Source organism: Salvia hispanica, chromosome 2 (assembly GCF_029641045.1).
Source record: "Salvia hispanica isolate PSC_SH4W2 chromosome 2, Shi_PSC_v1, whole genome shotgun sequence".
Taxonomy (NCBI): domain Eukaryota; kingdom Viridiplantae; phylum Streptophyta; class Magnoliopsida; order Lamiales; family Lamiaceae; genus Salvia; species Salvia hispanica.
In genome coordinates, this window is record NC_142693.1 from 58,179,972 (window position 1) to 58,197,033 (window position 17,062).

At 36.1% G+C, this 17,062-nt stretch overlaps 2 protein-coding genes across 2 annotated transcripts; one reads left to right on the top strand and one right to left on the bottom strand.

The window, feature by feature from the left end:
• Positions 1-918: 918 nt before the first annotated feature.
• CXIP1 (CAX interacting protein 1) lies at positions 919-2,647 on the top strand. Its single transcript, XM_048123796.2, has 3 exons — positions 919-1,213; positions 1,574-1,843; positions 2,477-2,647. The coding sequence occupies exons 1-3, from the start codon at positions 994-996 to the stop codon at positions 2,530-2,532; spliced, it is 546 nt and encodes a 181-aa protein (XP_047979753.1). The 5' UTR covers positions 919-993; the 3' UTR covers positions 2,533-2,647.
• A 340-nt stretch (positions 2,648-2,987) lies between these two features.
• Positions 2,988-9,194, bottom strand: LOC125221616 (acetyl-coenzyme A synthetase, chloroplastic/glyoxysomal). The gene is made up of 18 exons (XM_048123783.2): positions 8,544-9,194; positions 8,329-8,472; positions 8,090-8,245; positions 7,900-8,022; positions 7,652-7,820; positions 7,238-7,320; positions 6,821-6,922; positions 6,650-6,738; positions 6,445-6,535; positions 5,998-6,111; positions 5,607-5,683; positions 5,434-5,512; positions 5,285-5,353; positions 4,410-4,585; positions 4,232-4,288; positions 3,973-4,063; positions 3,754-3,852; positions 2,988-3,342 (listed from the first exon to the last, which is right to left on the bottom strand). The coding sequence occupies exons 1-18, from the start codon at positions 9,054-9,056 to the stop codon at positions 3,157-3,159; spliced, it is 2,418 nt and encodes an 805-aa protein (XP_047979740.1). The 5' UTR covers positions 9,057-9,194; the 3' UTR covers positions 2,988-3,156.
• Positions 9,195-17,062: the final 7,868 nt, after the last annotated feature.

Sequence of the window (17,062 nt, forward strand, 5' to 3'; positions counted from 1 at the left end):
GGCTATATTGATTAGTTATTAATTTAATATTAAATAATAATTATTATTATTATTATATAATATTGTGTGATTCATAATTTAAACAATTTTATTATTATTATTTATTAATTACAACTAGTTTTTAGTATTATAACAATAATATTATTACAATAATTAAATATAATTATAACTATAATTATAATTAAGTATATTTGAATGATATTAAAAAATAAACTAATTATTAATTTATAACATCAAAATAATAGTATTAATATTGATTAATAATAATAGTATAAAGAGTGAGAAGAATGAGAGAAGAAATTATAATATCACTTTTGGTACTTAGTTTTGTATGCCCAAAATAACATTAATGATACAAATGGAAATGTGTATTTGTTTAGAGGGCATTTTGGGGTCAAAATTGCATTAGGTACCAAAAATGTGATTTATAGATAGCAAAGACGATATAAAATAAAGACCGGGTACCATTTATGTGCGAAAGTGAAAGATCAAGTACCATTTATGTAGTTCACTCTTTTTTAAAAAATAGTAATAAAATAAAAATATACAATCGGGACTGGGTACCCGATTTTTCGGGACTGAATACCCGAGTCGGGTTTTTGGGTTCCCGAAATCAGTTTCGGATTGGTTATCAAGTATCAGCTTTTGGGAAATTCGGCATTTAACAGTTCTAGATTCGAGTATCAAGTAGGCCTCGGAGATCAAATTTTTTAGATAAAAATGCAATTTTGCAATGTAAAAAATGTTGCAATTATACGATCATCTTTTCATTTTTCTATAATTACATTAATATTCATAAGTAATCGTGAATGTCCAATTATTCAAAAATACCGATATAATTTTAAAAAATCACTAGTTAAAAGACAAATAAATTTTGGAGAAGTTTTGTAGTAGTAAATGATAAAGGTTGAATTTTTGGGGTGTTTATTATAAGCATCTTCGTCTTCTTCCAGTCTAGAGACGAAGAGGCAGATACCATTCTATTTCTCCGAGATGAGCTTCCATTTGCAATTAGCAGCACGCCCCTACACCCCCGCCGCCGCCGCGTCGGAGGCTTCTTCACTAACTTGGGGCTCTCACCACAGCGTTCCTATCTGCGTCAATTCAACAAAGTTGTGCTCCGCGGCTTCTATTTCCTCCCCCTTGAAATTCGCATCGGTAGCTACGAAGTTGAGCCCCAATTCTTCATCCTCATCCTTCCGATGTTTTGCAGGTTTCAATTTTCTCTATATCACCCCGTTGCCCCTTGCTTTGATAGCTCCCGATTATCAAAACTTTGCTCAGTTATTGCTTTGTTGATTCACTAAGAAAATCAAAAAAATTGATAGCTTTTGGTTCTTAATTAGTTGAAATTCCTTGGTATCTCACCTTCTTTGTTCAATCAATTTTGAACTGTAGTGTTTTGCAATGATTATGATGATAAAGCTGAGTAGACCTTATCATTCGGTAGAAGTATTTTTATGAGAGTGAGAGAGAGTTTTGTGAGGTTGATTGTTAACAAGCGAGTGTCTGAGTTAGTCCTTTTTTTTGCCTTTTTATGTTTATTTTAGCTGTTGTTATGTTGTTGGAACAGCTCTGAGTCCTGAATTGAAGAGTACATTGGATAAAGTTGTTACATCAGAAAAGGTTATTCTGTTCATGAAAGGAACAAAGGATTTCCCCCAGTGTGGTTTTTCCCATACAGTTGTGCAGATTCTCAAGACATTGAACGTTCCTTTCGAAACCATTAACATTCTTGAAAATGAGAGTTTGCGTCAGGGATTGAAGGAGTACTCTAGCTGGCCTACTTTCCCGCAGTTATATATTGATGGCGAGTTCTTTGGTGGTTGCGACATTACTCTAGGTAATAATGCAATATGATTGCACTTCTTCTTGCTTGCTTAATATATTAATGGTGTTGTTGCTGGTGCATGCATATTCCTAGGAGTTTGTTTGAAATTATATGATTCACATTTTCGTTGCTCTCCTCCCTTGTGAGTGCTTAATAACCTACAACACAGCATTGTCAATATTTACCTATACCTTCGAGGTTAGAAATGATTAACTTCATTTGTTGGTATTCCTTTCGAACTCAATAGATGGTGTCTTACAGAAAGTGTGAATAGAGGGAACTAAAGTAGAATTACTCTCCAATCAGAATAGAAAGGAGATCTTTGAGGTCATTATTCCCTGATCAGATTCAGTCATCGGCTGGCATCATATCCTTCCTGCTCAACCATTCTCTTTTGTTTAGATTAATGTATATGTCCCTGCTCACATTCTGTTTGGGGAGTTTTTGCTGTCTAATGGTAGCAAGAAACTTTCATAATCAGAGTGCATGAGGATTGTTTGAGGAGCTATAGGTTATGTGAAACATATGACAAGGGAAATGGAAGAAATGGACATGGTGTTTGTTGTTCATACCTAGTCAAAAAGAAGTTGTTCTTTGTATTGCCTTCGTGGGAAATCTGACATGTTAATATAAATTGTGTGACAGAGGCATACAAGAGCGGGGAGTTGCAAGAAGTACTGGAGAAAGCAATGTGTTCATAAAATTGGCATCTGTATCAAGCTAGTTGTCAACCTCATTGAGTAACCATTATTATATGATGTTGCTTAACATTAAATAAGTTTCATAATGTTTGGGTACATCCTTTCATTTCGTGTATCTGGGTTTTGCTATGTTTTGGCTCGGGAAGCAGTTCTTAAATCATAAATCTTGTGATAATGAAATGAAAACGATGAGGTGCGGGCGTTAAAATCTATCAGTTGAGAGATTTCATTCAGTAAAACATTATAGGTGATGTTTGCTCTCAATATCTGCAGTTTGTTTTGAAGTTTTTATGTATACTAAACACAAGAATCCATGTTGTGTGGTTCATCCCATTTTCATTGAATTATGCATTAAGGTGTAGCCCACAAAACACATTTTCTTACTTTGAACTTACTCAAACATCTCACCATACAAAAACTTATTAACTAGTACAAAACGAGAGGACAAAATCAAATTTGTTCACCAATTGCAAAACTTTATTCATCAATGTAGCGACTGGCAATCTAACTGTTGGAACAAAACTGTTCAACTATATTTATTGGCCCCGACCAATTTCCGCAAGTCAAATGTTAAAACAACTGGTATAACAACATGGGTCCTGTAGTAAAATGGTATAACACAGATCAGGAATCAGCAAGTGCGATCAGCTGATCAACAACTCCAGGCTCTGCAAGTGTGCTTGTATCACCAAGCTCGTCTAGCTGCCGTGAAGCAATTTTCCTCAAAATTCTTCTCATTATCTTTCCGCTTCTCGTCTTTGGTAGACCAGGAGCCCAGTGGATTTTGTCTGGAGCTGCAAATGCTCCAATCTGAAATAATATCACACATTTTATGTCCAAATAATAGGTACAAGACATTAGCAACTATCATCATCATTTCCCTAAACAAATGCAATGATAATTTATTATGAGTGGGCGAGATTAACAGAAAGCACTCTACTTTTAGATATGTGATCTAGCTGCCCCTTTACTTTAAAGACTTATGACTCTGAAAGTGTCTCTAATTCATATCGTTCATGTTACATTTGATTGTCTAAGCCAAAACTGGATGTTGGATGTAGTAAACAGCTTGGTTTTAATTTTTATGTAATACCACATTCTACAGAATCTTGTAATTCAACTAGTGGTGTAACATATACATGGTAAAAAAGTGACTATCCGTGATCCCAACTTGCTAATTCTACATACTACATGATTACTGATTGTTCCACTTCCACTTACCTGCTTTCTCACAGTTAAAATGAGACTTTTCCGGAGATCATCACTGTAAGGAACACCTTCAACCAGAGTAACAAATGCATATATGCCTTGTCCTTTGACCTAAAATCACATTAAGAATTGAAATGATTAAAGCTGAGCCTAGACTCAGAGGCCCAAGTGTGGAAGAAAGTGGAAAACAATGACGATAAAAAGGTGACATTGAATGAGCTATAAATCTACCTCATGCTCAACACCAACAACAGCTGCTTCAGAGCACTGGGGGTGTGAAACTAAGGCAGATTCCACTTCTGCAGTACCAATACGATGTCCACTGCATGTTAAAGATTAGACGTTACGCCCGTTTTACATGGTCTTAAGAGATCAGGGTTTTAATGTTGAGAGAAGCGTATTTTTTATCAGTTCAGTGAACCAATTCTCTATTTCTTTTGATCTTTTGAACGGTTTAACCATTTTTAAACATAAAAACAAAAACTGGTACCTGACGTTAATAACATCATCAACTCTGCCAGTGAGCCAGTGGTATCCATCCTTGTCCCTAAATTTCCAGAATAAAAATATATAAACAAACAAATTCAAAGAAGACGAGAGAGGGGGGAGGGCATCATTTTTTATATTTTAATTCTAAGATGTTATGTTTATGTTCAACAAAACACTACCTTCTGCAACCATCTCCACTGAAATAATAGCCAGGGAAGGCACTGAAATAAGTTGTTTCATATCTTTCATGATCTCCATAAAGCGTTCGGAATGCACCCGGCCAAGAGCTTTTAACACACAAGTATCCACTGCATTCACCTTCAAGTTCAGCACCCTTTTCATCCACTATGACAGGCTGCACTAACAAGTTTTTAAGGCTTCAAATTTGGGAGATAACTTAGCCATGGTCAGTTAGTCACTATAACAGTCTGGAGCTATCACAAATGATGACCCAAAAAGAATTAGCTTAAAATTTAAATTAAACAGAAAGGCCCATGTATCAGCAACTTACTCAAAAAGTATCATTTAACAGTTACTTTCTATTGCTTGCAATATGGAGTACATTATTCAGTGAAAGTCAAACTCACCAACTAGGCTCAAGTTCAATCGTCCTCAAGATTTTAATACTTCATATCCTTATAAATTAGGAATGACTTCCACGAAATATATTTAGTAAAGCAACTTAAAGTTAATCAAAACAGCACCAATTTGACTGCTCAGATTGTGTTGACCCATTATGTTTGATTTGACACCTCATAATAGAACACCATAATACATCAAGAAACAGGTCAACTGAAAATAAGAAAAAAAAATAGTCAACTATAAATGTAATCACCATAGAGCAGCATCACCCAGCATTCCCAGAATCTTTATTTTATTTATTGCACACTGTACATGTATTCTTTTGTTGAATACATTCGAAAGTATAAAAGTACAAGTGCATAACAAGTACACATATTAGCCTGTTTTAAGAGCATATGCATATATAGATAATACAGATGCCAGAGCACATCGACATTTAATAGTGATATAAAATGAACATGCATTCCATTACCTGGACCCCAAAAAATGGGAAGGTAGCGGAACCCGGTTTCTGAGGCCAAGCACCTGGTAAAGGGGTGATCTACAAGGTAATAAAGGTTAAATTTTGTTGCAAGCAATGAATTTAGGAGTATAAAATCAAATGGAAAAAAAGTTGTATACCAGGAAGCCCCCAGTCTCCGTCTGCCACCATGTGTCAGAAATGGGGCATCGTGAGTCTCCAACCACATTGAAAAACCATCTGGTTGTATTAAGAGGAAAATTCAGGTTATATAAAAAGAACAAGATGCACATAAATACGATGACTTAAATCCATCTGAGAAAGTAGCTAATACCTCCATGCGCTAGGATTAATTGGTTCTCCTACACTGCCAAGGACTCGCAGGGATTTCCGTGAGTATTGGGTAACAAACTGCAGGATTGACATAGTAAAATCAGATCTCCTCCAACTCGTATCTGTTATTAAGTTCATTCTATCTCATTGGTTTATTTCTTGAAGCATAAAATGAGATTGTCCAATCATCAGGAACAACAAATAATTCAAAAGTTTTATAATAAATGATGTTGAATGTGTAAGCACTGAAGTTCTGATACAAGAGCTTGAGTAACATATAGAGACAAAATCCAGTCACTCTTTATCCCAAAGCATATATAGGGACATTTGGACACATCTTAGAGATTGTGAAGTAATATGCGGAAAGAAAAAGGATGGTCTGGTATTCTTGCCTCATCTCCTTCACGCATTAATGATCGCACCAATGTCGGAGCAGTGTAGAATATAGAAACCTTGTATTTGTCAACTATGTCCCAGCATCGTCCAGAATCAGGATAGTTAGGAGCCTGCAGGAAGTTCAGTGGCAATTTTAAGATGTAAATCTTTTGCCTACATATGACTCCAGCCATGCTAGACAAAGAATTAAAATTTGCAGTCCACGCCACAATTAGAGAATATCGGATATGAGTAGAACAATTTTAATAGCACAAGCAAGAGCCCTAAAAGATCATCTACACATATATTATTGTTGCTATTATGAATATTATATTCCTGCTAAATGTCATGGCAGGGGATTTATGAAGAATCCACGTCACGATATTACACTAAGCCATTCAGTTTAGGTTCCAAGCTGAGTAAAGTAAGAAATGTAATCGCCCACAGATACTAAAGAACTATACCCCTTCAAAGACAACAACAGTTGCTCCATTCAGCATAGGCCCATAAGTGACATAGCTATGCCCAGTAATCCAACCACAATCAGCTGTACACCTGAACAGTGAAGAAACAGATCGGGCAGAAAATGGATAAGAAAGTTAGGGTAGTCACCACTGGGATTCACAAACTAAGGTGCCATTGAAAGAATTAGTGCAGATTTTGGCATACCAGTATACGTCAGATGGTTTATAGTCAAATGCATACTTAAATGTTGTAGCTGTATACACCATGTAACCTCCAGTTGTATGCAAAACTCCCTTTAAATAAAAATATGCAACTTTCTTGAGCAAGTTCTAGCACAGACAAAGTTCAAATATTTCACAATTCAAACTTTAATACCTTGGGTTTTCCGGTGCTCCCACTGGTATAAAGCAAGAAAAGTGGGTCTTCTGCGTCAACCCATTCCACATCACAAGAATTCGGATACTTAGAAAGAATGTCCTGCAAAACATGAACACAAGAATGAGATGCATCTGATATATATATCTAGAGTTTCATAAACTTTGCAAATACTGGCAAACCTTGATCAGATAAATATAAGTAGTATATTTGAATAGCAACAGATAATTTTTTCCTTTAGTCTTCCACTATATCATGTTTGATAATTTGAGATGCAACTTTCACACAAAAAATATTTAGCATTGAACTCTTGTCAGGTAACTGCATAGATGCAACTACTAAGTTTGTTTCCTATAAGCCACTTTTATGCAAGTACATAAGAGTACAAGAACTTTAAGGCTAGTTTTATCAACCCACCTGCCACCAAATATCTCGTCCCTCGACCCACTTAGTGCTTTCCTTCGTCAAAGCAGATTCATTTGCATAGGTCAAGCAAACATCTGCAAAACAGAGAATGTAAAGATTCCACAAGGAACCAATTGCCATAGAAATTAATCAACATATAATGCATGTGCAGAGACCTTTAGCCGTGATAATCACACTATTAATGTTAGTCAAGTGCAGTCATTTTCTCTTGCTTCATGTAAATTGGACATAACTCAAAGCTCTGATGTTGTAAAATGACAGCCGCAGTCTAAGATTCATAATGTTATGATATCAGATGAGTTTTAGACTTCTATTTTACACTGTTCCAATCCTATTCCCAACCAAAAATAATCGTCTTGTCTAAGGAAAAGCTCTAATAATAAGTTAAAAATTCCATGCAATTACCTACAACTGTGCCGTTCTTTGCAGAGTCAGCTAGTGCCGCATCAACTATGTCTTTTAGATGGATGACCTTGGGTCCTCTTTTTACAGCATTGCAGGTTAACACAACCTTTGGTTTGCAATCCACGATCCTTTGGGAAAGAGATTCAGATGAGAATCCAGCAAAAACAACCTGAGCAAACAAGAAGGTAATGTCTCTACAACTGAGGAGTTTAAAAATGAAGATGCTATTTGGTAGAGAGTAGCAATACCGAGTGAACAGCACCAATGCGAGCACAAGCAAGCATAGCTATAGGCAGTTCCATGAGCATGGGTAGATAAATGACAACGGCATCACCCTTTTTGACACCGATGTCTTTCAAGTAATTTGCAAGCTGTCAACATAGCGGGAACATCAAAAGCTGCTAATAACTGCAGGAGGCAGAGCAAAGTGAAGAATACCTGGCAAACTTTGTGGAGGAGTTGGTTGTAAGTGAGAGTGGCATCAGCACCGAGCTCGTTCCCTTCCCAATAAATAGCAATCTTCTCACCGTTTCCAGCAGCAATGTTAGCATCCAAACAGTTGTAGCATATGTTGGTGATCCCACCCTTGAACCACTGAATCACAAACAGAAATCGACAGCAAATGTTAAGTAGGATGTGCAGAGAGCAAGTAAGGGATGATTGCCGAAATCAGGTACCTCAATGTTGATTCTGCCCTTGCTAACGTCCATATTCTCAGAGTAAACAGGAGTATCCCATTTTTGCTTCCAGTAGAACTGAGAAGCAATGTCGGACCAGAATCCGGCAGGATCCTCAATGGATCGTTTGTACATATCGAGATACTGGCGCAATTGAGTTAGTTAGCTAGTTAACATCACAGCTTACAAGTAAAGAAAAGCAAGTAGATCAGAACCTTGGCGGGGGAGGGGACGTGAGCCTGGGCAGAGAAATCGGGATTGGGGATAACGAGATCGTTTTCCTCGGAAGCAAGGGCATTCATTAGAGAGGGCGGAGGAGCTGCGAGAGAGCTGAGGTGGCGAAGGCGGTGGGAAGAAGCGGCGGCATTGGTGAGTAGATCGGGCATGGCGGGGGATCGGGGGCGATTGGAGGATTGAAAGTTGAGTAATAAGCAGGCAGGTTGGAATTGGCGGTGTGAGTTTGACAGCGAAGAACCAATCCCGATATTAATGGTATCATTATTATATAGGAGTAGCAAGCGCGGGTGAGTATGATTCTGGTGGATTTTAAATTTGGTAAAACTGTTAGTATTAGTATATGCAAAGGTGGAGTAATAAGAGGATGAAGACGATATATCTTTTGCAATTAAAATCAGAGGAGAATATAAATTGGTATTTCTACTACGATTGTATTTGTAGCGAGGAGAATCACGAGTTGCCAAGCAGGAAGAGGAAGAAGCGGCGGCCATTTGTGCTACTCGATTCCTTCCTGCGGCGGTGGCGTCGTGCCTAGTTGGAGAGAGAGAAGGAGAGTTGAGAAAGATGAGGGAATCATCAGCATCATCGTCATCATCAATTCAATTTCACTTTGTCATTTTTCAGTTGACGCTATTACTCACTTCCATTTGCGGCGCTTCGAATCTTACTTTTTATTTTTATCCACCATATATATTCTATCTAATTATATACGTATGCATTTAATTCTATTGACTGTATTACTTTATTTGTTATTAATAAAATACTAAACTAACGTCCTAATACTAAATTAACATCTTTTACGTGCTTAAACTTGGAAAAATCAGGTTTTAGATATTGGAACAGTTAAAAGTTACTCCCTCCGTTTGCGAATAGGAGTCTCGTTTTTCTATTATAGTCCGTTCATGAATAGGGGTCTTAGTTAACTTTTACCATAAATAGTAATATGGTTCATCTTTCACTAACTCATTTCACTCACATTTTATTTAAAACTAATATATACAAGTGAGATCCATATTCCACAAACTTTTTTCTAACCCATTTTTCTTAACATTTCTTAAAACTCGTGCCGTCAAGAAATAAGTCTTCTAATAATAGGCGGAGGAAGTACATTAGAAGTGTTTTTATAATAATGCAAGTGATTTCTTTTGTGCATCCACAATAAGACCCAAAAAATTAGCCACAACCTATATACCGTTAAAAATGGATTTCAATTATATACTCATACTCTCTTCATCTTATAAACATATATGCACCTTTCATTTTCATTCGTCCCCTAAAAATATATGTATTCCATTTTTGGAAAGTTATCTCAATTTATTACCCTTATTTACAATTTACACCACCATTAAACACTACTAATAATGTGTGTTCCACTATCCAGTAATATTACTTTAACTACTTTTCTCTTTTACGTTATCAATTTTGTCTTAATTCTCACGTCATATCAATTGTTTATATTTTTATTGAACGGAAGAAGTATTAATTTTTATTTAAGTGGAAATAAGTTACACAGGTGACAGAATTAGAAGGGAAATTTGAAATTGACGTTTGAGATCGAGTATAAATGAATAAAATATATAGGTTTTTTTTTTGTAGGAATATTATTTGTAAGAAGTGTAAACTTTAACATCAAATTATTAGACCATTTAAGTCCATTATAAATGGTTCGATTATTAATAAACGATTGCGCTGCATTGCCGAACTTGCAAGTTGACTGATGGAGTACACAATTATATGACAACACGAACTTTGCTTACTTCAAAAAAGTAAATTGCAAAGCATGCAGTGGTCCAATATGTGTACCAAAATTAACTCATATACAAATTCAATCAATCTAAACCAATCATTGTCGAAGTAAAAAATTCAGAAAATATGTCATTATATGATTGCACTCCAGCATTAATTATGTGGGGAAGTACCAAATATTTATGTAGATGAAATCGCTCTAAATTGCATTATATTGTTAATCTTTGTTGAATATTGTGGACCAAATTTAGTTGGGCTGTTTTATTTGTGAGCCCAAGTGATTAAAGAGTTGACCTAATGCATTGTGAGGCCTGATTATCCGTTTCACGTACCTGAGCTCGTCGATGGCCACCACGTGTCACTCCACAAGGGTCACGAGCGTGAGCCGTCCAATCTTGGGAGTGTTTCTTCTCTGAGTACTTACCCCTCCTGACTCTTGGACTCTTTCATTTTCATCCATTCATATTGTGGAAACCCCTCTCTCTTGTGATTATAAGGGTGTTGACCCTCTCACTTCTCTCTCTCTACCTCTTCGATCGTTTTCTCTGGTCATTCTCTTGTGCTTTAGTGAGCTTTCATCGGTGTAATCTCTAGCAGATGCAAATCCTTCGTTTGATTTGCTAAGTCGGAGAAAATTCCTTTAGTGTACATGCGAGAGCTGAGAGTCTTTTGTGTTATTGTGGTTCTTGTTAAAGGTTCTTGTTCATTTGAGGTGCTACCTATGTCGAGAAGTTGTGTTGGCGATAGTCAGTGAAACCTAGGGTTTTTGGTTATGAACGTTTGATGGTTCACTACTTAAGACTATCGGTTGAGATTTGGGGAGGTCCTTGACCCAGTATAGTTGCTGCGCAAACTGAGCCATATTCATATCTTCACTCTTTGTTCCTTGTCTTTTGAATTTGTTTAGATCCATTAGGATCTATTACTTGTGTTAATCTATTTATTGAGTGTGCATGTGATACAAGTTGAGGATTCTGACCAGGGTTTTAGTTAATCTCACTGCAATGTATTTTTTTCACTTTACACACATGTTTATATATTTATTTATAGTTTGATATTGTGTTCACTTTACACACATATTTATATATTTATTTTTAGTTTGATATTGTTCGTTTGGGGTCAAGCTTGCACGGATTTGTTTTTTGGTCACTCTCAAAATGCCTCAAACTAATTGGGTTGGACATTAATTATATACACCTTCCAACTTCTCTCACTCATCCGATGTGGGACGGGTTTGTAACCCAACCAGAAGTGTTGTAAGTGGAGAGATAATAAAACTATTTGCATGCCCTTAATGAGCTTATGGGTTAAACTGTCTGCTCATGCACTTAAGGCGTATTTTTTATAATTCGGATTCTTAAAATCGTTATTTTTCCAAATTCAAATTATAAGTATGTAAATTTGATTTTGAGACTAATTATGAAAACATTCTTTAAATGAATATTGGTACTTGAGAGGTGGAGTCATCCTCCTGTTGTAACTGTTATGACTAATGACTTATTAATGTCGGAATCTTCATCGTTGTAATACATATGCCAACAATTGAATGTTTAAATGTTTACAACTTTACAATTATATTCCTACTCATTCCAAGTAGTGGAAGAGACTTTGACATTGACCCAAACCAATATTGATATTAGTGGGGTATTTGAAATACCAAAAAAAATTCGAAAAAAAAATAGCAAGAGTTTGAATCATTAATGGCAGAATCTTCATCGCTGTAATACTGTAGTATTTCTTAGTATTGATGTTGCTGGAAGCAATTCGATATTAATGGTGTAAGTCTATAAGATGTCAATGACTCGAAATCTTGCAAGATTTTTCTGATATTTTTCTCGGCATCTATCTTGATGACTAAGAATCGTAACACCAAATAAACTGGAGTACTATATTCGTTCATACTCCACAACTTTTAAGAGTAACCTGCCCCAACATAAAAATTTTAGCTCCATCACTTATTGATCCGATACCGACATGAACCTAACATTACATGATAACTCAATACCATATCTGAACAGAGAGAAAACAATAACCTAACTCAGTAAACTGGAAACATTAACCTATGTACTAGTACAATTTAGACTAAAGTCTGATTTTAGTCCCTTACATTTGTCGTAAAATTCTTTTTAGTCCCATATATTAAGTTTGTGACCTTTTGGTTCCTAACATATTGTTTGGTACATTTTGGTCCCAAACAAGGTCACAAACTTAATGTATGGGATCCGAAAAGAATTTATTGAAAAATGTACGGGATCAAAATTGAACTTAGTTCCTAGATTATAATTAAGTTATGGAATTGGTTAAAACATTTTGACTGTTAGTTTTATCAGAAAATGGTTTTGAACCAAAACAATATATTTGGAACCAAAAGCTTCCAAAACAATATGTTACTATGTTAGGGACCAAAAGGTCACAAACATAATGTATGAGACCAAAAAAAAAATTAGGTTAAATATTATGGACCAAAATTGAACTTTAGTCTATAATTTATAGTACATCTCATAAGGGGAGTGATCAATTGCTATCTAATTAGCAATTCCAAACTAAGACTAAATTTTAGCCATTAGATTAGAAGATCTAGTGGTTGAAATAATGTCACATGGATTATATTTTTAATTAAAAAAATTAATAAATAAAATTAGAGGGTATTAATGTCAATTTTCTCCCATTAAAATCATCTTAAAACTTTAAATTTATGTAACTCTCTCGATTTAAATTATTTTTTCGCAAAAAATATATCAAATTAAAGATAATTTTATAAGGATTCAAACGAGATCTCAATTGCATATGTTCCGACGACGTTCGGATGATGAAATTTGATATTTTTTATTTTAAATTTTTGTAAATGTTGATTACCAAATTTTTATCAACAAATACATCAAAAAGTTCTCAATAAAACCATTTAAAAATCTCAATAAATATGTGTTGATATTTTCTTGTACTGGTGTTGATATTCTTATGTCATATTGTTGATATTTGTAATATACTATGTTGATATAAAAAAACATTCACGAAAATTATCATAGATAACATAATGACGATATTACCCTTTTGTTGATATTTTGTCCACTATTTATTGAGATTCGTAAGATTTAATCCCATCCACTCATTTTAAAATCTAAGGATAGAAATTTGGTTTTGATTTTAGATTAGCATGCTATAAACATTAGAATATGAACTGATCTCCTGATACACTATTAAATAGACAAGCGGATTATATTTATATAAAAATGAAAATCAATTTTTAGTATAACCTTGTGTCATGCACTTTCTCTCTTCTTTACTTTCTTTTTCATTTTTCTCTCTACTATTTTTTATCTAAATAATTATATTAACCTTTTTTAAAAAAAATCTAATACTATTATTAGTTAATAGTATGACATAGTCCGTACATAAGATGTATATATTTTATTGTTTTAAAATATAAAGTATACATAGTATTAGGATGTATCATGTGTTTTGATTGTGTTAATATATTAAATAAAGAATTAAAATAATACTGGCATAACATAACATGTACTCCAAACTATATGAGAAATCATGGTTGAGCGTGAGCTTATAACCACCAGAATTCGTAGCTTTCTGGCCGATGTTCTAAAAAATTATCAGAGCATCCCCATCCGTGCTCTTAGCTAAGAGCAAAGAAGTGGACCCGAATCCACTTTTACTCCTTGTCCTTAGCTAAGAGCACAACATCCACATCCGTGCTTTTAGCTAAGGACAAGCTCAAGGGTCCCACCATTCTATTATTCAATTTAAATAAAAACATTTTCACAATATTAAAATGCATTAAAAATACCCGGAATACTATTACAAATTACAAAATAATTAAAAATTACATAATTAAAATCCTAAAAAATTTAAAATTACATAATTAAAATTCATAAAATTAAAAAGACCCACTATTCGTTGCTGAATTTCGCCCAAATATGATTGATTAGATCTTTTTGTAGCTCAGTGTGGGCTCTTGCATCGCGCATTGTGTGTCTTCCTCCGATCCTCTCGTTCACGTCGAGACCTCGCGGTTGAGCTTCCGGTTTCATCCTCGTCGTAAAAGTTAGCCGTCATCGGTCCTTCGTCAGCTATAATCATGTTGTGCAAGATAATACACGTGTACATGATGTCGGTGATATTCTTAACGTACCACAGCCGAGACGGGGCCTTCACAATGTTGAATCGGCCTTGAAGGACCCCAAAAGCTCTTTCGACGTCTTTCCGAGTAGACTCTTGACGCTCCGCCACAAGAATCCGTCTCGTGTCTTGCGGATTGCTGAACGTCTTCACAAAAGTCGACCACCTTGGGTAGATACCATCGGCGAGATAGTAACCCATGTGGTACGCATTTCCGTTGATGGTGAAGTCGGTCGCTGGTGCTACACCATTCAAAACATCATCGAAGAGTGGTGAAGAATAGAGCACGTTCAAGTCGTTGTTGGATCTGACAACACCGAAATATGCATGTCAAATCCATAGGCGGTAGTCGGCGACCGCTTCAATGATAAGCGTTGGGCCGCCGCCTTTGTGGCCGCTTAAGTATTGCTCCCTCCAAGTAGTCGGACAATTCTTCCACTTCCAATGCATGCAGTCAATGTTGCCTAGCATACCGGGAAAATCGTGGACTATTTCGTGAAGATGAAGCAACCGTTGACAATCTTTGGTGGTGGGTGCTCGAAGGAATTCCTCGCCGAAAGCAGAACGAACGCCGTCGCAAAAAAATTTTAGGCATAGGATTCCAGTTGACTCACCTACATGCAAATACTCGTCGAAGAGGTCAGCCGTTTGCCTAATAGCAAGTTGTCGGATGGCACAAGTACACTTTTGCAACGCCGAGAAACTTTGCCGACCGATTGCGTCTACACCTGATTGAAAATATTCAACACGGGTGGACAATGTGTTGACAATACGCATAAACAACCGTTTTGACATGCGAAAACGGCGCCGAAAGTAATCTTCTGGATACCGCGGCTGGTCGGAAAAATAGTCGGCAATGAGCCTTTCGTGGGCTCCCTCCCGATCACGATGGATGTAGCGACGTTTTGATCTAGTTGGTTGAGGAGGAGGGACGGGGATATTGGCGGTGACATAGGCTTCATAGGCGACACGATATTGTTCCATGTATTCTTGTTCTTCGCGCTCCGCTTCCGCAATGAGATCGGTGAAATCCATTTTTGAATTTTTTTAGAGAGGGTTTGAGTGCAAGGGGAAGATGTAGATGATTTAGTATGAAAAAGTATGAATGAGAGATAATTTGATGTGACAAGTGGATGATGAATGTGTGTATTTATAGATGATTTTGGGATTAAAAAAAACAAAAAAATCCAAAAAAAACGTCCATAAACGACTCTATTTTTTGGGAATCCATTTTTTTTAAAAAAAAAGAAAAATCAATTTTGCCACGTAAGACTGCTCAGCGGCACGGACGTGCTCTTATTTAAGAGCAGCGCCGTGCCGCTGGTAAGGACGGACAACGTACATTGGCGGACGAGCTTGTCCTTGCCAGCGGCACGAACGGACAGCGGTTTCATTCCCGCTGCGGAAGCTCGTATTGAAAATAGAAGCTTGTTTGCAAATTGCAATGCTCTTTAGTCTTTACTCTTACACTAGCAATTCATGCATCAGATTTCAGTATAATGCCATTACTTTTTTGGCAAAACACTCTACTTCCACAACCTATTTATTTTGTGTAAAAACACTTTGAACTCCATAGATAATTTGTCTTGGTACATCATTAAGGCCTAAATGAAGATTAAACTACGTCTTAGCACATCAACTAAAGATTAAATTAATGCTTTGAACTCACTAGAGACATTTAAAAAGAAACCCCCCTTTAATAATATAGTTCGTTCATTTTGCATACTCAAAACAAATGGTTGCATTTCAGGAAATAATAGGTGGCTCTGGGGAAGTAGAATGTTTAGTGGCCTTCAGATTATCTGGAGATGGAGATGACCACCACCATTCATGCCCACATGAAACCCAAAGGGGAAACAAACACATCTTAACATATTTTGCTCACAATCATCACTATTTGACTTCTATCTCTACATTATTTATATTTAATTTTTAAAAGTAGAATTTTATTATTGCATTGCAGCCCTACTGATCTGTATATTCCTTCATCACCTTAAAGGGAAAGGAACAAAATTGAGGAGATTTAGTAATCACCTACTCATCAACAAACTTTTTTCATTCATTAGTCATTCTATATGTGTTAGGGGTGACAAATCGTGCGTGTCGGATCGTTATCGTGTCAACACGATAACGACACGAACACGATAACAACAAACACGAACACGACCCGTTAAGAAAATCTCAAACACGAACACGAACACGACCCGCTACCCTCAGACACGAACACGACACGAACCCATTAACGACACGAACCGTTTTGGGTCAACACGACACGAACCCATTAATGACACGAAAATAAGTATTGAAAAATGAAAATAATAAGAATAATAATATTAAAATATTATGTGTTAACGGATAACACGAACACGACACGAACACGCATTGTTAACGGATAATACGAACCCGACACGAACACGACACGAAATTTTCGTGTCCTTAATGGGTCGACCCGATAAGAACACGAACACGATAAGCTCTGACTCAAACCTATTAATTTCGTGCCGGTTCGTGTCGCGTTATCGTGTCGTGTCAAAAATTGTCAGCCCTAATATGTGCGCGCACACATATAGAAAGAGCCTCCGATTAGTATTATACCCTCATTCATCCACAACCAATAGTC